The following is a 20,180-nucleotide window of genomic DNA, read 5'->3' on the forward strand; positions in this document are numbered from 1 at the left end:
CCTTGTTTCTATCCAGAATGCTTACATTAAGTTTGGCTCTTAAAACGTCGGGAGCTTCGCGATTCCAATGCTGAAGGATACCGGTTTCTTGGAACTGAATCGAAAACATAAAGAAGGGCCAGTAAAATATTGAGTTCTTGTGCTCTATGTACGTTCTGGGCAGACTATGGATGATGGTCAGGTTATTTGACTTGCAGAACACTCTCTTTCCAAAAGATTTTTGATAGTTATTCAAAGTCGGCCAGCTTTCCGACGGAATAACATATGCATAAGTGTGGTTAAGGGAAAGCAGCAGTCGAAACTGTTTTTTAAGAGTCACAAATTTTACATTTGTTAGGTTTTCTTTAAAATAATCAGGGCCTAGTTGTTGTTCGATGACAGAACGATGATGCATCTCCACGATGACGGTCAGGCAACTGGCACGTAAATCGTCCAAGTTTTTGATGTGCAGATGGTCGGAATGCGTTGTGAGAAGGGCACTCAACTTGCAGCTAAAAAAGTTGCTAAAGATCAATCCAAAAATGCTTATTGACAGGAAAAGCTGGCGAAGCGAGAGGCTTGATCTGCGGCTTATGGGAAAGGACATGCCCAGAAGGGCCCTGAAGGCACGGAGATTCAACAGGGGATTGAGACTGGTCAATCGATAGGCCTTGCCGGATATCTTATAGGTCACCACGAGTATGAAGGTCTCCGCCAGCACAAATATGCCGTAGACAAAAACAATGTAGAGTAGCCAAGACTGCACATCCAGGTGCTTGATCACCTCCTCAATACTCCTCTCTTTGCCACAGGGAACGACAACAAATAAGGACGATATATCATAGGGATTGACATATTTTAAGAAATTGTTTTGTTGCGACAGCGAGTTCAATCGGAAGTCGGCAACTCCCGACGATCCTTTCAGATGGGTTCCAATTGATGGGTTCATTAATTTAAGACTCAAATTGTACTTCTTGGCGAACTCTATGATTATTCTGTCTTGGGTACGAACCAAAGGTAGTTTTACCTTGTGGTACAACTTTCCTGAGACATTTAAGTCCGTTTCATAACCAGGCATGAGGTTTGCAGTTCTTCCTTTGAAGTTGAACTTGCGATGTTGAAAAATTTGGTGTTTGAGACCGAATATATTAGCGATTCGACGAAAACGGAGAACTGGAAACGCATCAAGGCGCAGTACATTCACTGCTTGATGAGGATTGTCCCCCACTTCCAGGATAAGCATAAATAGAAAAAAGTACTTCTTGCATTGGTTTAAAATCACTTGAAGAAGCTTTTTGTTGACGTTCGCTTGTATCCACAATATAATTCGTTCCTGTCGCATGTTATCAGTATCTTCAGCCAGAGTATCGAGCAGACTTGTGTCGGAATCATTGCAAATGCAGACCAAACTCACTGCATGGTGATTGAAGTGCTTTCTAACTTCTGCGACGGCCAACTGGTTAAACCGCAGAGTGGGAATTTCGGTTTGGTGCCATCCGTGGAGTGCGCAGTTCCTTGACTCATGATGATGCAGTACGAGCATGGTTCTTACTTCATTAAACTCATCTAATTTCCCTATGATTTTATTGAGAAATACCAATTGTGGGTGCTCACACGCACCTCGACTTAAGAAAGTCAATAAGAGAGAAGTTATTATGATCGAAGATGGTAAGTCCATGTTGCTCAACCACTTTTACTTAGTGCACAGGATAGACTGAATTTTAATTTGTTCCAAGCTCGAAATGTCCTCAGTTGAGTCCGTTGTGAATAAGCCGACAGCTCCCAGTTGATACATGTTCCGACCAGTCAGGGCGTAAATTAAAAAATTTTGATTAGAACCATTGAAAAGTAAGATCATCATGTTCACAGCTGACACTTAACGGTTGACAGCAAACTCATTAACATAACGAACAAACCTTCCAATTTCCAATTATTTTAAAAGCTTGAAAGTGAACTCTTTTTTATCTACTTAATAAGGTTTTTATTTATTGTTTTTTTTTTGCATTTTACATAACGAACTTGTGCTCCAATAATAAATATTTTAACATGTGCAATGTGTAATTTTTATATAATTGAGTATTTTAAAAAGTTATTTTTATTCCACAATGTCATGATTCCGGGGTCTGCGGTGCAGACCGTCCAGGAAAATTTCGATGATAAAGACAGCCGTAGCGAGCCCATATCCACATCCAAGAACAGTCCACAGCCACTTCAAGTGATTCACGGATAGAGGAACTAATTTATCCTTGTTCCTCTCCAGAATGGTCACATTAAGGTCGGCCCTTAAAACGTCGGGAGCTTCGCGATTCCAATACTCAGGGATGCCGGTTTCTTGAAACTGAATCGAAAACATAAAAAAGGGCCAGTAAAATTCTGAGTTCTTGTGCTCTATGTACGTTCTGGGCAGACTTTGGATGATGGTCAGGTTATTTGAGTAGCAGAACACTCTCTTTCCAAAAGACTTTTGATAGTTATTTAAAGTCGCCCAGCTTTCCGACGGAGTAACATATGCATAAGTGTGGTTGAGGGAAAGCAGCAGTAGAAACTTCTTTTGAAGAGGCACAAATTTTACATTTGTTAGGTTTTGTCTAAAATATTCAGGGCCTAGTTGTTGTTCGATGACAGAACGATGATGCATCTCCACGATGACGGTCAGGCCACTGGCACGTAAATCGTCGAAGTTTTTGATGTCCGGATGGTCGGAATGCTTTGTGAGAAGAGCACTCAACTTGCAGCTGAAGAAGTTGCTGAAGATCAATCCAAAAATGCTTATTGACAGGAAAAGCTGGCGAAGCGAGAGACTTGATCTGCGGCTTATGGGAAAGGACATGCCCAGAAGGGCCCTGAAGGCTCGGAGATTCAACAGGGGATTGAGACTGGTCAATCGAAAGACTTTTCCGGATATCTTATAGGTCACCACGAGTATGAAGGTCTCCGCCATCACAAAGATGCCGTAGACAAAAACAATGTGCAGTAGCCAGGACTTCAGATCCAGTTGCTTGATCACTTCCTCAAAACTCCTCCCTTTGCCACAGGGAACGACAACAAATAAGGACGATATATCATAGGGATTTACATATCTTAAGAACTTTTTTTCTTGCGACAGCGAGTTCAATCGGAAGTCGGCAACTCCCGACGATCCTTTCAGATGGGTTCCAATTGATGAGTTCATTAATTTAAGACTTAAATTGTACTTATTGGCGAACTCTATGATTATTAAATCTCGGGTACGAAGAAAAGGAAATTCATACTTTGGCGACAACATTTCGTTGACTTTTAAGTCTGTTTCCAAACCTGGTAACAGGCTTGCATTTCTTCCTTTGAAGTTAAACTTTCTATGTTGAAAAATTTGGTGTTTGAGACCGAATATATTAGAGATCCGACGAAAACGGAGTACTGGGAAAGCATCAAGGCGCAGAACAGTCACTGGTTGATGAGGATTTTCCCCTACTTCCAGGATTAGCATAAATATAAAGAAGTACTCCTTGCATTGGTTGGAAATCACGTGAAGAAGCTTTTTGGTGACGCTCGTTTGTATCCACAAGATAATTCGTTCCTGTCGCATGTTGTTAGTATCTTCAGCCAGAGTTTCGAGGAGACTTGTATCGGAATCATTGCAAATGCAGACCAAACTCACTGCATGGTGATTAAAGTGTTTTCTAATTTCTGCTATTGCCAACTGGTTAAATCGTAGAGTGGGAATCTCAGGCTGGTGCCATCCGTGGAGTGCACAGTTCCTGGACTCATTATGATGCAGTATGAGCATGGTTCTTACTTCATTAAACTCATCTAATTTCTCTATGATTTTATTGAGGAATACCAATTGTGGGTTCTCACACGCACCTCGACTTAAGAAAGTCAATAAGAGTGAGGTTATTATGATAGAAGATGGTAAGTCCATGTTGCTTAACCACTTTTACTTGCTGCACAGGATAGACTGAATGGTCTACTCTTTTAATTTGTTGCAAGCTATAAATGTCTTCAGCTGAGTGCGTTGTGAATAAGCCGACAGCTCCCAGTTGACAAATTTACCGACAAGTCATGGTGTAAATTGAAAAATTTTGTTTATAATCAAGGAAAAGTAAGATCAGGTGACAGCTGCCACTTAACGCTTGGCAGCAAACTCATTAACTTAACGAACAAACCTTCCATATTTCAATTAATTTGAGCTCGAAAGTGAACTCTTTTTTATCTACTTAATAGGTTTTTAATTTAGCTTGTTGCATTTAACTTGTTGCAATCAATATATATTTATGTAGATTAAAAAGTTATATTTATTCCACGATGACTTGATTCCTAGGTCTGCGGTGCAGACCTTCCATGCAAATTTCGATTATAAAAACAACCATGGCGAGCCCATATCCACATCCTAGAACGGTCCACAACCACTTCAAGTGATTGAGGCATAGGGGAACGAACTTTTGATTGGGCTTCCTAACAACGCTCACATTCAGATCATTCCTTAAGTGGTTGGGAGCAGAGCGAGTCCAATGCCCAAAGATGCCGGTCTCTTGGATTTGAATCGAAAACTTGAATAATGGCCAGAAAAATACTGAGTTCTTGTGCTCTATATACGTTCTGGGAAGACTTCGAATGATGGTCAGGTCCTTCGGGATGCAGAAAACACTCTTCCCAAAGAGCTTTTGATAGTTTTTAAGTATCGGCCACTCTTCCGAGAGCAAAACATATGCGTACGTGTTGTTAAGGGAAAGCTGAAGTGTAGCTCGTTCTTCATGCCTTACATATTTGACCCTTGTCAAATTTGTGTTTAAGAAATCAGTGCCTAGTTGGCTTTCAATGAGCAAACGTTGATGTATGTCCACGATGACGGTCAAACCACTAGCACGTAAATCGTCGAAGTTTCTTATGTGGGGATATTCGGAATGCGTTGTGAGAAGAGCACTCAACTTGCAGCTGAAGAAGTTGCTGAAGATCATTCCAAAAATGCTTATTGACAGGAAAAGCTGGCGAAGCGAGAGACTTGATCGGCGGCTTATGGGAAAGGACATGCCCAGAAGGGCCCTGAAGGCACGGAGATTCAACAGGGGATTGAGACTGGTCAATCGATAGGCTTCGCCGGATATCTTATAGGTCACCACGAGTATGAAGGTCTCCGCCAGCACAAAGATGCCGTAGACAAACACAATGTGCAGTAGCCAGGACTTCACATCCAGTTGTTTGATCACTTCCTCAACACTTCTATCCTTGCCACAGGGAACGACCACCATTATGGATGATATATCATAGGGATTTAAATTTTTGATGGGCATTTGATCATAGGACACCAAGTTGAGTCGAAAGTCAACAATGCCTGAAAAGTCGTCAGTCACTACTTTTGTACTAATATTAAACCTTCTGACGAACTCCAGCAATACCAAGTCTTGGACGCGACCTATGGGAACTTTAACCTCAGGGGTCAAGCGTGCGTAGACTCTGTGACCCGGGTCCGAACTAGGAAGAAGGTTTGCCGTTTTTCCCTTGAAGTTAATCTTATTACGAAAATGGGGCATTTCGAGTCCGAATATGTTACCCATTCGTCGAAAGCGGGGACTGGGAAAAGGTTCTAGGCGACGTACAGTGACAGCTTGCTCAGATTGATCCTTCACCTCCAGGATTATAACATACAGAAAGTCGTGCTTCTCGGATTGGTTGGAAATCTCGTTAAGTAGCTGCTGGGTGACATTCGCTTGTATCCACAAGACAATTCGTTCCTGTCGCATGCTATCAGTATCTTCAGCCAGAGTTTCGAGGAGACTTGTATCGGAATCATTGCAAATGCAAACCAAACTCACCGCATTGTGATTGAAGTGCTTTCTTACTTCTACTATGGCCAGCTGGTCAAACCGCAGAGTGGGAATTTTGGTCTGGTGAAATCCGTGGAGTGCGCAGTTCCTGGACTCATTATGATGCAGTACGAGCATGGTTCTTACTTCATCAAACTCATCTAATTTCTCTATGATTTTGTTGAGGAATACCAATTGTGGGTGCTCAGACGCACCTCGACTTAAGAAAGTCAATGAGAGTGCAATAATTATGATTGAAGATGGTAAGTCCATGTTGCTTAACCACTTTTACTTGGTGCACAGAATAGACTGAATGTTCTACGGGCTAAAATTGACCCAAGCCAAAGATATTCTTACCTAAGATGACAGCTGACAGTTGATAGATTTATCGAAAACTCATTAAGTGAACGTGCAAATTGGAATGGAAATTATTACTGGAATTATCTTTTTTGAAATATATGAATGCACAGCACATGCTTCATTGCAATCCATAACAAATGCTCCTAGACTGCCCACATAAAAATACAGAAAATGGTAATTTATATGAGTCCCATCAGTTGACATCTGTCACTCATGTTTTTTAGAAAACTAATAAATTAAATTAACAAGTTTAATTTGTTTAAAAACCTTTAATTTAAATGAAATTACCAACGTACTGGGAATGCTGTTCTTCCTTTTATAAGTTGTGCATAGCTAGAAAATTTAAAGTTTAGTTTTATGAATCTAAGTATAATAAAGTTTAGATGAGACTGAGATTAAATTTTTCAATTTCTCAATGTCACAAAATGAACCTGAAGGTTTTAATGAGTAAACGCTTAACTTACTATCGACAGCTGTCAATTTAAGTCCAAGGAAGTTCACTTAGCTTAATCAGTTGTGAATTATTTGTTTATTTTTCTTCAATTACGATATTTAATTGCTTAATTAAATAAAAAAACTCTTGAGCTTGGCATTGGGAAAAACGTAGAACACATTAATGCCAAAACTCATTCATAAAATAAACAATCTCTGGAAAGGCTTTATTCTAAAAAGACTGGGATGTGTGAAGATCATTTGTGTTTTAGTTGCTATTTGCTGATTGTTTTTGCTATTTTCCGAGAATATCATTTTCAATTGATGGCCATAAAATATTACCGCAAATAATCTCGCATCTGTCCGAACGACATTCTGCTAGTTCTGTCTGGCGAAGAGCCACAGACAGTCATTAATCAGGCGGCAAATTGTCACAATTTGTGGCCATTGTTTGTCTGTATTTGTGCTGCTGTAATTATTACAATTTTGCTTAATTGTTTTTGTTGCGGTAGCTGTTGCCGTTTTTTTTTGTATTTTTTTTTGTTTCACATATGATTGTTTACATTTAGCAATTGTTGGCCGCGCGCATCGCAAGTCGCTCGCTTTGGCTTAACGATGCTAATTTGATTAATTTCCCTTTGGCCAACACACGTCGTATACGTAATGCCCATAATCCGCCCTGTTACAGTTTATGAAACGTTAATTAGGACTGATAATTGCCAGGGCATGGGAGAATGTTAATTGAAGCACGGCGCACTGTTTTCATTATGCCGATTGAGCGGGGCACCATTCAATGGAATGTCAATTGAGGACGATTATGACAGTTGGCACTCAGTAACCGCTAATTGTATGATAGCTCAGCATTAAATGGGTTCTTTAAAGATATTTGATTAGGTTAAATAGAGCTGATGGTGTTTTACAAATACCTATATATGAATATATCAACCTATCATATTTAAAATGTTCTTAGTTATATTTAAAAAAAAACTGATGTGGTAATAAAATATTTTAAATTAAAATATTAAATTTAATTTTTACCGCGTACCATCTATAAAGGAAAAACCCCCTGTTCGATATAAAATTGAAGTTCACGCAAAGCTTTATAGTATTAATGTAACAATATTGTCCCATCAGAGCTGCCTGATGCCATTTCCACTCAATCAGTTGGGCGGCCTCGAAACCGCACAAAAAAAAAATAAGAAGAAAATTTCATGAAAAATTGAATAAACAAATCTGATTATGCGTCGTGCACAGAGACACTCCGCCGCACACTCTAACACCCGCAACCGTCGCTGTTCAATTTAGAAACCGCAATTTGTATTTTCCTCTGTCTGATATCCATATACGCAAAAAAAACACTTATATATATATAGGTTTTCAGTCCCATTTCCAGCGCTGACAAATGCAAAACCCCAGCGTTTGGCCATCGGTTCACTCTAAATGTTATTTATAATAGAATTTATGCCTAGTTGTCGGGCATCTATACTCCGGCCTGAAATGAACTGGACCAAATGCAAATGGCAGCATGTCGCCAGCGTTCCAATTTCGTTCCTGTATCAGATTTTTATACCCTATACCACACCCCCGATGATGGGGGATATTATATATTGCATTCCTTTTTAAGACTTAGAAGCTCTAAAAATTTTAGGGCTTTAATGTTAAGCCATTGTTAACTGTTGGTAAATTATGATTATATTTAGAGCAGAGATTATCAGTCGTAAATCTTGTATACATATTATCAAACATTTAAAGAGAACCTAAAGTCTATTTTAAGTTATTCTCATGATTTAATATATTTTTTAATCTATTAAATAATAATTTTAAGCTAACTTAAAAGGTAATCCTTAGGTTTAGTTGATCAGACACTTGTCCTATTATTTGTTTTCATTTTCCCGGCTTGGAGGCCGGTTTAGGCAACCGCAGAATTCAGCAACAGCATCGGCGGACGGCGCTATAATGAACCATTTTGTGGCTGAAAATAGAAAAAAAAATTGTATACCCAATAATACCAAAAAATGTTCAGATTTTCTTTTTGCGATGCATTTTGAAATGGTTCATAAATTGAAATCGAAATTGAAATGGACACTGGGCAAATAGCATTTGACATTGTATTAAAATAAAGTCATAAATTGGGCAAAATGTGTGTCCTGTGTTCTCATTTCCCTTTCCCACTTTCTCCGTCTGTCTCCCGCTTTCGCCTCTTTCTCTTTCTGTCTATGTGTGCGTGTGCCCCGAAGCGTTAAAATTGCATGAAGGCAAATCTCAATGGCATTTATGTGCTGTTGTGGCGCCGCCATTAACACGGTCGAAAATGGCAGGGTGTGTGCGAATGTTTGGGGGTGTGCGGGGGTGTAAAAGCGGTGGTCTATGGGCCACTGCGTTGTCAGCCATTGTCAGCAGTGGTGTTGGCCATACAACAATGGCCGCTGGCGGCATGTGTCAACAGCTGTTGCACCGCCGTAGCAGATGCATAATTTTTGGCCTTTGCTGCCACTGGCCTACTCATACTCGCTAAATGGACAACAAAACCGGCACAACAGCGTCGAAAAATGAATGCATTGGTAAAAGTCAATTTAATTACAAACAAGCGTATTTAAATTTAAATCAACCCGCCTCGGTGTCACAATTTTATTCCGATGTACAATGCAATTAGTTTGTTGGTGCAATGGGAAATATAAGTAAGGTTTTTATTTATGAATATTTTCATTTTTACATTTATAACTATCTTGGAATAAAAATATATTATAATATAATAAGATACAAGGCTTAAATATACAATAGTTTTATAAATTATATGATTCATATAAATTATATGATTTGTTTAAAATAATTAAGAAAAATACCATACAAAACTGTCTTATTTATTTTTCTTTTCAAAAAAAAAATTATTTTATATTATATTATTAAGATTATATTATTATATTAAGAAACCATTTAATGATTTCATTTATATTTGTAAATGTACTTATCATAGTTTTAACAGTAAAAATATTTTATTATTATTACTTTGTTTTGAGATCATGATTATTTTTATTTCGTGTAGAAGGAACCCTTTAAAGTAAACTTTAAATATTTTAGTAGTTACTTTCTTCCGCTCTCTTCCGTATGTGTGTGCGTGCATGTAAATAGTTCACACGGCCACTAAAACGGAAGTCCCAACGCACACACACAGTCGCCAGAGGCTGCTTGTGTGTTAGTGTGCCACTGCAGGCGCTGCAAAGTATGCTACGAAATATTTTCAGTTTCATGCGCCAAGGCTTTACATTCATTGTGTGTGTTCCCGACACGCCCCTAGCCCGATTTCCTGCCCCGCCCCTTCCCCTCTCTGTGGCTGAAAAATGGAATTGTTTATTTGCTTTTGCCTTTTCTTATTTAAAACTATTTTATGTGCCTGCTGTCCCAGCGTAAACTTTGCCAAAACGATAGAAAGTGCAAGAAAAATGCAGGAACAGGACAGGGAAAGTCCTGCTGGAAAGAGAGGGAAATAGAGAAAGAGAGGCTAGATGTGCACCAGCAATTGGAGTGTGAAACGTTTTCACTTCCGTGTGCCTTTGGTCCAAGTCTCCGTCGCTCCTGCAGCACTTTTCTTAACATGCACATAAAGTTTAGTCGATTCTGTTGCTGCCTTCGTTTCGACCACGGCTTACACTCGCTGCCTTTCGACCGAAATCCCATTTGGCACTGAATTGTGTGCACACATTGAATTTGTAGCTAGCTTAAAACCCTAGCAATCTATGGGCATTAATAGATATTTTATCTCTGCATGTGTGCGACCGTAGTATTTATACGACTTCTTTTTGTGCAGTGTAATTGAATTGAAAGAGCTGGGAGTCCATGTTTTTTATTTTCGTTTGGATATAGTAAACTTATGTTGGATGTTGGTCAGCCTACACCCGAAATTTGGGATTGGTAGAGAAAAAAATAATTTGATTCCTATTTCGTCAATAATTTCAGCAGGACCCTTAAAGAATAAAATTGTATTTTAAATTAAAATAACTTGTGTTAACAAAAAAATAAGAACAAAAATTATAAGTATTTAAAGCAATCAATTTGGCCTGAGAAATCTTGTACTCTACCAAAGAACAACTGATTAAAATTTATATTTAAAATTCAGTTTACTCAAATAGAGTTCTTTTAATCTTATTTTTGGCCCAAAATTATTTTCTTGCCTGTATATTTGATGCCCTACAGCTAGCAACTGAAGATGGCCAACGGTTTATGACGTGTTTATTCGCCACAACAATTGCGACACAATTGTGCCACATGCAGTGACATTTATGTGACCAACTCGAGTGCGAGAGAGATGGATGGTGGGTGGGACAGAGAGGGGGCGAGTGTTGTCTATGAGTTATGGCTCTTCAAGCGGCAACTGCAACCGCTGCATGCAACGTTGACACATTTTACTGTATGTGTGATAAATGAAGCATGCCAAGAAAAGCCAAGTCCAGGCACGTGACAATTGCGACTGCCTTCGAGTGTTTGCTTTAATAGTTTAGGCCAGAAAATGACTCAACTTTATGGCTAAATAATCTTGATGTTTGCAAAATGCTTTAGTAATTTTGGCTAATTTTTCAAGTTCTAAAGACCTAAATAGGGTGAACTAATAGGGTTATAAATTGACAAGGTATATATTTGGTTTTAGGATTTTTCTGAGACTAGATTTTACTGTAGTTGCAAGGAATATGAACTGAGAGCTACGACTGTAAAAATCTGATAATAAAATTAGTCAGAAGCACTATGTTATTCACAAGTGAGCAATTATTTTTATTTAATTTTAAGTTTTATGTGATCAAAAGAAGAGACAATCCTTTAACCTTTTAAAATTGAAATCCTTACCGGTTTTAGGCTTCAGTTAAGCTCAAGGCAAATTGATTTTATTGAAATCGAACAGGTAAACGAGTGTACAAAAGATTCTAGTTTACTACCATCTGTGCGCCAGTTAAACTCCGAGAAGGAATCTCTTTTCGGCTGGCAACTCCTTGGCAATTGAACAATAAAGTCATAATACTCTTTTCGTGTTCTTCTCGCAAGCGCATGGAAAGGCTGTGTGAGCCCTGGCTAAATGAAATAAAATGCAATAAAATAACAACTTAACACCTTTTGCGCAAAATAGACAGAGCGAGCATAAAAGGGAACAGCCATCGGAAGACCCCGAACCGCCGCCCATCCCCAATTCCCACTATATCCATACAATTCACCCACACAAGTGCGCAGGCAATGCAAAAAGCAAACCGTAAGCGCAGACTAAGCCGATTATAGCACGAAAGTAACGGCAATGATGGGCGGTATGGGAGTTGGAGATATACACCGAGAAAATCACTATTTACGAAAGTAAATTTAATTGTAAGGACTTATACCTTTCAAAAAACGTGAAAACTAAATGGATATTGCAATATTATATTTCTCTTTGTTATTGTTTTTTTTTAGAGCTCTAATAATAATATAAATAATCATATCGAATGTTCGGAACAATCAATACCCTACTCAGGTCAATCAGGATTTTCAAAAAAAAAAACAGTTTATGAATCAAGACTTTAGCCTAGAAAATCTAGGAATGCAAATTTAATTATTCAAGAATCAAAAACTAAAAACGTTCAATAGTCTGAAATATGCTTATGCCGAATAAGAGAATTCGGTATTTTTCTTAGTGCACCAAGAGAAAAGGGGAGTCACTTGGCAGGAAGTGCGTGGCGGGCAGACAGAGACGGAGACACAGATATAGACAAGGACGGACAAGGAGTCAGGCAGGCAATGAATTATCGCACTAGCTGCGCCAGCAGTCGAGACAAAAGTGTTGTAAAAAATGTAGTACTATTAATTTTCTTTGCATATCTTATTGTATCTTCATAAACAGACACGCACACAAGCCAGTCTGGGAAAATAGGGGATAACCAGGGGAATGTTGGTGGTGAGACAGTCCTCAGGAAACTGGCTTAGTGCTAAGAGATTTCTAATTCAGTTGAGCAGAAATAAATTACTTACCGTAATTGTTTGCCATATAAAACTGTAGCAAAATACCACTGAGATCTCTCGGAGTCGTTCCCCTCCGTTCCCCATGTTTTCCCAGACAGTGCTGCAAAAAGGATTCCAACATCTTTGCCTCATGCGTAAGGAAAATCTTAAATATCTCCCTGGGAACCACGCTCTTGTGCTTTTGGAAACTTTAATAATTTTTGCAAAATTTATTCACTTGTTTACTTTTAATTTATCTACCGCACACTTATAGTTGACACGAGTGCAAATTAATGCCCTTTCATTTTGTGCTTTATGTGAGCATAAATAATTGTGCAAAGGCAAGCACAAAATTGCGCCGATTACAATTTTTAATTATTTTTTAATGAACTACAAACGGTACAAAAAATATTGACAAAAAAAAAGGAGAATGGCCGCTGAAAAAACCTGTCCTTTACATTATAAATTTATGCGTGTTTAAAGTGAATTTATTGCATGTTTAATTGTGGATAATGTGTCAGACGCAGGCGTCCAGAAGCCAGCAACCATCTGCAATCCCTTTCATTCGCCGGACCTCCGCTGGGTAATGAGAATTTTCACTTTTATGATCTCCGCTGGGTAGCTGCCGCAGTAATAAAATCATGCCTGTTTGGCTTGAGTTGGATTTATGTGAGATTTTCTGCTTATCGGGGATCTTGGGGGAGTTCTTTATCACTCAGTTAATAGTTGATACTATAGTTGATTAATTTAATTTCATTGGTTTTTAAGTCTACTTTTAATACTGCTCTATTACAGTGTTTATGGAAGTGCCATTTGGCAAAATCGTTTTATGAGCAGGTGCTAGTTGGAAATAACAAACAATTTAAGACGAATCATACTTTATGGGAGAATAAATTAATTCGAATGTTTTTGAGAATAAATAAATTTTAAGATAAATATAAATTTAATTGGGGTATTTTAAATATAAAGTATATTTGGTCAAAAAATGGCTTTAAGACTTCATTTTTTCATAATCTTTATCATCTCCGCAAAATGTACTCTTAATCCACCTTTCCTTTTGGTCATCATCAACTGATTTGATCACCTTGCATCCATTTTCGGGACCACCGGCTTCAGTGAGCAGCACTTACGCCAGTTACGTGCTGGTGCTGGCTCCAAAAATCACGCATTAGCTGCCACTTTGCACTTAAAGTCATAAATTTATTTAAATATATGGGAGGCTCCAGAGCCGTATATATAAACGCACGAGCCGCACACGTTCGCCCCAGCGCCGTTGTAAAGCAAAATTTATATTAACTTCATTTGGTCCGGGTGGTGGTGCTACTGCCTGCAATCGTTGCATAACTCATACGCACCGTGTGCCGGCGACCGTGCCGTGATGCGTGGAAAACTGGCTGTAGCGACGGCGGCGGCGGTACTGGAACTGGTACTGGTACTCCAATCCGCCATATCACCGACACAAAGCGAAGAAAGGGCCTCGAAAAATGGCAGCCAAGAGAATTTTAAATTACGCTTTTGAGTGTCGACTGAGGCTGAGGCCGAAATGCAGCTGCAACTGCAGTTGCTGCGTGCATTTAATTGCAAATGAAGCAAGAGGAACGGCGCAGCCAAAGCGCTGACAATGCCAATTGCCAGCTTCAACTTCAGCTGGCCCTTCGCCTCCTCCTTTTCTCCATCGACATGAGCCACATGCAACGGCGAACTGCAAATGACGTTTAATCAAAGTTGTTGAAATTGATAGCATTGTTTGTAGTGCACGCGCGCCAAATGGCAAAATGCATTTTAAATTGCGCTAAATGTGTTAATTAAAGTTACCCCTCCCACGATCCAGACACGAATTTGCTTTTGCGGCAGATTGGCCGTGATTTTGTGGGGCCAAGAACGAATTCCCCTAAATAAGTAATAGAACAAGTAGCTACCAGCTAGGTGAAAATGCAACAGATTTGAATTAGAAAAGCACGGAAAACGAAACCAAAAGGGGGAACTCGGAAAAATTGCAACTTAGTTGCTTGGCAGGCAATAAAATAAAGTCTTAGCCAAGCGCCAGGCAGAAACTGGGGGCACTTTTAATTTGTTGTGCAACAAATTAGCATTTATTTTCATTAGGATTCCAACTTGCTGGGTGTCTGCTTGGCTCGCCGCCCCATCGCATTTTCCCATTCATTTTTTGTCAGCTCTTATGCTCGTTGTTTGCTTTTAATTATAAATACATGTAAGCTTATCATTTTTAACCCATTGTTTAAAAAAGCCTGAATTTAAAAGATTTTAAATTAAATTATTTTTATAATAACATTTTTTCTTATTATTATTATATTAATTATCCATTAAATTAAACAATAAATAAACGTTAGCCTAACCATAGTTACCAAGGATTATAAAGTAATTTGTAAAAATTTATGGACTAAATGTTCACAATTTTATTTACTAACAAGAAGGATTGAAGGATTAGTTGTGTTATTTAATTCTCAGTTTTACTTTTTAGTAAATTTATAAATAGTTTTCTTTTTATATTTAAGCTTTTCAAGTATTTCAGGGTTTTACATTTATATTGTTTGTAGCACTGCTTAAATAACTACAAAAAATAAAGAGCTCTGTGCCATAAACATTGGTTATGCGTACCTAAAAAATCCATTGAAAAGTTCTCGCCCATCCACCTTCTTCCACCCCATTTTCGTGCAATGGGTTAATGCGGCAAATCCCCTCCTTAAAACATAGAAATGTGCGCGGGATTCTTGCATTCAATTAATGCGTGTGCGAGTATAGAAAGCATCGCCGCGTCGCCGCTGCTGACCATCCTCGTTCTCATCCCAGTCCGCATCTTCATCCCTATCCCGATCCCTATCCCTATCCCGATCCCTCTCCCGATCCCTATAGCCATACCCATAACCATAACCATGACCATCGTCATCATCACCACCTTGCCGGCGCTGGGCATTATCCAAGTAAGAGCTCACGCCCGACTGAGCGCCCAACGAAGCTGAAGACCACGGTGCGGATGAGTAACGCTGCCTGCCATAAGACCAAGGATGCCGACGGGAGTTTGTGCCGGCATACGGGTTGTAGTGGTGCTGATAGTAATCGGACCCCAACTCCGAATCAAAGTCGGGCCGGGACGAGTGGTCGATGTGTGTGGTGCGATTAGGATAGAAATCAGGACGAGAAGGAGGTCTGCGCTGCCCGTAATTATAATCATCGTCCACGATGTGGGGACGATAGTCATGGGGCTGGTTGGGTTGGCTTTGCTGGTTTGGCTGGTACTGGGCCTCCAGCTGGTGGGGCTTATTAGCAGCCACCTCAAAAACACCGCTGTAGGGCGACTGCAGCACCACCGTGGGCGTAACAATGGAGGGCGGGACACTGGGCCCGGCGGCCGGAACTAAAGCAGCCTGATTCCAAGATGATGCCGCCGCCGATTCGGTGGCCGTGGTGGAGGTCTGTTCGCGTGAATTCATCTCGGCTAATTTGTTGAAACGGTTGCGAGTGCCGCTGGCGGTGAGCACCATCACGGTGGGATTCATGTCCACCATGTGATCCTTCAGGCAGTTCTGCAGCATGTTTATGAAGAAGAAGAACGAGAGGAGCGTTAGTGCGTTCATCACCGCGCCGGCGCTCTTCTTCTTCGATTTCTTCGAGGATTTGGTGGGCGGCGGCGGCGGTGGCGCGTGGTGCACCGGCGGTGGGTGGTGCGGCGGGTATGCGGGCCCACTGCCCCCCGAACTGCTCGGGTGGAAGGAGGAGAAGCTGCCCGAGGGTGGGTCATTCTGCAACTCGTACTCCACGGATGGCTCGATGCTGCTGCGAATTTAAACTTGCATTAGGTTCGGGCTTGGGGCTGAGATTGAGGTTCCGGTTTGACTTTGGCTTCCAGGGCACACTGAGAAAAACACTCAAGGAGCTAAGGATAAAATAACTTTTTCAAAAAGCAAAAATGCAAAAAAAAAAAATTTGTAAATTATTTCTTAATCATTTTGTTGTTTTTAGTCATCGGAAACTAACATGAAAATGGGTCAAAAAATTGATTAACGTTAAAATGAAAATGAAATCAAACCACGAGTCGTAAGAAGTATGCCATTTTGAAATCGGATTAAATTTGGTAAAGTTATAGACTCTGGAAATCCAATTTGGGGTTATCTTATTAGAAGTCATCGGAAACTTGAAAAAAACGAACATGAAAATGGGTCAAAAATTTGATCAACGTTAAATCGAAAATTTTGAATGCAGATTTTTAGAGAATCAAACCACGAGTCGTAAGAGGTATGCCACTTTGAAATTAGAATAAATTTGATAAGCTTTTAGACTTTAGAAGTCCAAATTACGAGTAATGGCTTCATTACTTCCTACAAAATTATTAATAGGTTTGTTTTAGATTTGATTTAAACTCAAACAAATATTAAGAACAGGGTTTTAATTTAATTTATTTACCATGAAATGGAGTTTCTTGATTTTGTCTCAGTGTGGGGTGGCTGTGGGCTTACCCGTAGCCTGAGTGTCCGCTGCCAGCCGCCGAGGTCGCATAAGCACCGTTGTGGCTGCTGGCGGCCGCCAGGAGTGGAGGTCGTCCCTGCTGCGCCTGGTGCCCCTGGGGTCCTTGGTGTCCTTGGTGGTAATGGCCCGGGAAGTAGTGGCTGGGGTAGTAGTGGTTGGGATAGTAGTGCATGCGCTGCGTTTGACTGCAAGAGAGGGTGAGATGGGGAATCAAAAGGCCGAGACGCCGCTCCTGTTTGTGTCCCACATTAGCCCGACTAAGTTCCTGAGGTATCAGTCCACCCGCAGCGGCAGCCTTGTGGCGATGGAAGTTGCTTCCTGCACTTCATCGTATAATCTTTAAGTCAATGGGTACACTTAATCCTGTTGCTTTTCATTTATCAATGAAGCTCTAGCCTGTTGGATTACTATAAAACATTATACTGAAGTTCTCACTAAGGCGCTTGTTAATCTATGTATTAGCTTTCCTGAATTAGTTTGAATGGGGAAAATGTATTCCAATTTTAAATGTTAGCTTAAAACTACTCATTTCGAAGAATGCGTTTTATTACTCAATTTCTTTAAAAGGAGTTAAATTAAAACTTATTAAAAATTGCAATTAAAAACTTTATTTTGTGTTTTGTTTACAAAAAGTTTCCTTAAGGTTCCTATTGAGGTACAAACCACATTAATTAACTTTAAACTTCAGTTTAATATTCAGATCAAAGCTACTGTATAAATTTCCTAATATGTATGGTTTTGAATATATTTTTCTCCTGTCGTTAACATGTTGGAAATAAAGGAAATACTTGCTTTAATATGTCTTATCAGTTTAATTTGATGTCCAGGTATAACAGAGATGACCGTGGGCCATGACTTACTCATAATTGTTTCCCGAAATGGCTGCCAGCAGCGGGTGTTGTTGAAAATTCAGCTGACTCGTCGCTTCGCCGTGGGACATTGTCGCCGTCTTTGAGTTCACAATTTAATTTCTAATTGATTTGTGCCAAAATGCGCGTATGTTTATCACTTCACAGCAACGTGCCTCATTGTTGCTGCTGCTTAACCTGCCATAAACCGATGGCAACTCGCCTGCAGAAGCCGCAAACAGGACGAAGGGGACGAGGAGCCGGAGATGGAGTCGCAGGAGGCGGAGGTGGAGATGGAGCGCCCAACCGCAAGTGACAATGTCGCTTAGGCAACTGGGCAAAGCCTTTGCCAGACACTTGGCTGGCAGGCGGCTATTAACGCAGGTGAAATGAGGGGGACTGTCATTGTCAGCTGCTAAGTGAGTTTGGCTACAACTAGCAACTGGCAACTGCAACGGCCTTAAAACTACCACTCAATGGCAGTGATGGGAAGTGGGTAAGTAGTTGTACCTCAAGGCACTCGTGGGTACCTGATGTTGTGCACTTTTAACATTCCTTACTTAATATAAAATAATCTAAATTGTTTAAAATTCCAAGAAGATGATTTAAGAATTCTTGTTGTTAAAATAGACACAAATTTGTTTTATTACATAATAATTTTCTTTGGTTAACTTAAAGGTTACAAAATGCTTTAATTATGGTGTTCCTTGGATTGTTAAGCTTTTAACAATGTCACCACAAAATATAAAATTTAAGAAAAATGATTTTTAATTATTCTCAACAACTAGTGAATACTGGACACTGTCTAATTAAACTGAAGTGTATATATAAGTCTATAAAACAACTCAATTCGTTTATCTATAGTATTAAAATAGTAGCTGAACTGCATCCAAAAATTGTGGTGTGCTTTTTTAAATCTTCATTCATTTTCTCAGCTTACTTATAGGTTGCCATGAAAACGGGACTTATTCCCATAATTTAATGTTGTACCTTGGAAAAGGAGCTGTACCCCTTCCATCACTGCTCGCAAGCCGTACCAAACTGCCAGCTGACAATTGCCGGCAAAGTGTTTTGCGGCGACATCGGCCAACTGACACACACCTGAATTGGAGCGTTGCGCTGCATGCATGCACTGCACATTTCGGCCAGGCCAGACAATTAGTGCACGACAAAGGCCGGGAATGCTCCTTGGCATCTTCGCAACCCGTTCCCCGATTCCTGTCAGTGTTAATGACGCTGCAGTCGCTTGTTTATTGCATTAAAAGCTCTATGGATGCAGCGTTATGCATCAGAAATTGTCATAATTGTGCCCTGTGTCTGGCCCTGACTTTGCCACAGTCTGCACAGCCAAATGGAGCTCGGTTCTTGTGGTCTCTTGTGCGGTTAGTCGAACCCGGCTTTTGGCCAGGCCCATCCCCTCCAGCCTGCCAGCTCTCCATGCTTCGCGGTCTTTGGTCTTTGGACTTGAAGATTTATGACTGGGGCTAATAGTTTTCATTGCCAGAAATATGTTTTTTATATTGAATAGCGTTTAGTGGGTATATAAGTGATCTGAAGGTTCCAATCCGAATGATTTCTAATTTACAGCAACTACTTGTAGTATTATTAAAAAAGGATAAGCTTACTCCTTAATTAGATAAGCAATATTTATAAATAGATTTTTATGTTCTTCAAACACGGAAAGAATTCTGTGAATATTCATATTTATTATAAGATTGCTTTAACAAAATATATTACAAAATACGTTTGAAATATTCTACATAATTGTATAACTATCAAATTTAATGCAACAAACGTGTTGAACATAATTTATCTTTTAACAAGTATAACTTATTCGATCATTTAACACAAGTTCTCAAAAGTCGCTGGCTGTTGTCTTTCGCAAAAGCCGGAAACATTAGACTGCAATAACAAATATTTAACATTTCCGCAGCGCCAGCAACAACGTGAAAGCAAGAAAAACAACATCAGCCAGATTCACAGAATCAAAAGCATATAATAAATTGCACTGCAACTTTTCCACACATTTCCAGCTTTGTAACGCTTTGATTTGTCGCGCTCCCCCAACTCCAAATTTGCCCCAGGAAATGTTAAGGAAAAACTATAGAAAAAAAAGAAGTAACTAGAGGACTTTTGCTGATGCTTCCAAAAAAAAGAAGCATATCAAAAAGTAAAATGCCTTGAGGGGTTGAAAATTTGAGAACATAAATGGGGGGCTGTATTTGTTGTGGGTATGGTGTTTATATTTAGCTTTTGTTGCTGGCGCCATTGTCAACATATTTCAAGACCTCCTCGGTCCGAGACAGAGAGTCAATATAAAGTTGACTTGGACATATTGTAG

General features: G+C 39.7%; 4 protein-coding genes across 4 annotated transcripts; all 4 read right to left on the reverse strand.

Moving 5' to 3' along the window:
• Positions 1-39: 39 nt before the first annotated feature.
• Positions 40-1,522, reverse strand: LOC108052971. Its single transcript, XM_044458542.1, has 2 exons — positions 153-1,522; positions 40-94 (listed from the first exon to the last, which is right to left on the reverse strand). Exons 1-2 carry the CDS (start codon positions 1,520-1,522, stop codon positions 40-42), a joined length of 1,425 nt encoding a protein of 474 aa, XP_044314477.1.
• A 552-nt stretch (positions 1,523-2,074) lies between these two features.
• LOC123037501 lies at positions 2,075-3,745 on the reverse strand. The gene has a single exon (XM_044458543.1). It carries the CDS (start codon positions 3,743-3,745, stop codon positions 2,075-2,077), a length of 1,671 nt encoding a protein of 556 aa, XP_044314478.1.
• A 508-nt stretch (positions 3,746-4,253) lies between these two features.
• LOC108052972 lies at positions 4,254-5,900 on the reverse strand. The gene has a single exon (XM_017135531.2). It carries the CDS (start codon positions 5,898-5,900, stop codon positions 4,254-4,256), a length of 1,647 nt encoding a protein of 548 aa, XP_016991020.2.
• Positions 5,901-15,244: 9,344 nt separating this feature from the next.
• Positions 15,245-17,931, reverse strand: LOC108052985 (negative elongation factor E). Its single transcript, XM_017135544.2, has 3 exons — positions 17,852-17,931; positions 16,982-17,176; positions 15,245-16,301 (listed from the first exon to the last, which is right to left on the reverse strand). The coding sequence occupies exons 1-3, from the start codon at positions 17,929-17,931 to the stop codon at positions 15,245-15,247; spliced, it is 1,332 nt and encodes a 443-aa protein (XP_016991033.2).
• Between the last annotated feature and the right edge of the window lie 2,249 nt (positions 17,932-20,180).

The sequence above is a fragment of the Drosophila rhopaloa genome, unplaced genomic scaffold (genome assembly GCF_018152115.1).
Source record: "Drosophila rhopaloa isolate 14029-0021.01 unplaced genomic scaffold, ASM1815211v1 contig_167, whole genome shotgun sequence".
In the NCBI taxonomy this organism is placed as follows: domain Eukaryota; kingdom Metazoa; phylum Arthropoda; class Insecta; order Diptera; family Drosophilidae; genus Drosophila; species Drosophila rhopaloa.

Bases quoted from the DNA above. Each gene is read 5' to 3' on its own strand.
- LOC108052971 (XM_044458542.1), bottom strand. From the start codon at position 1,522: ATGCTCGTACTGCATCATCATGAGTCAAGGAACTGCGCACTCCACGGA. The intron at 95-152 runs GTACATAGAGCA...TTTTCGATTCAG, and splicing joins ATCCATAGTCTGCCCAGAAC to TTCCAAGAAACCGGTATCCT.
- LOC123037501 (XM_044458543.1), bottom strand. From the start codon at position 3,745: ATGCTCATACTGCATCATAATGAGTCCAGGAACTGTGCACTCCACGGA.
- LOC108052972 (XM_017135531.2), bottom strand. From the start codon at position 5,900: ATGCTCGTACTGCATCATAATGAGTCCAGGAACTGCGCACTCCACGGA.
- LOC108052985 (XM_017135544.2), bottom strand. From the start codon at position 17,931: ATGTCCCACGGCGAAGCGACGAGTCAGCTGAATTTTCAACAACACCCG. The intron at 17,177-17,851 runs GTAAGTCATGGC...CCTCTCTTGCAG, and splicing joins ATTTCGGGAAACAATTATGA to TCAAACGCAGCGCATGCACT. The intron at 16,302-16,981 runs GTAAGCCCACAG...TTAAATTCGCAG, and splicing joins AGCGGACACTCAGGCTACGG to CAGCATCGAGCCATCCGTGG.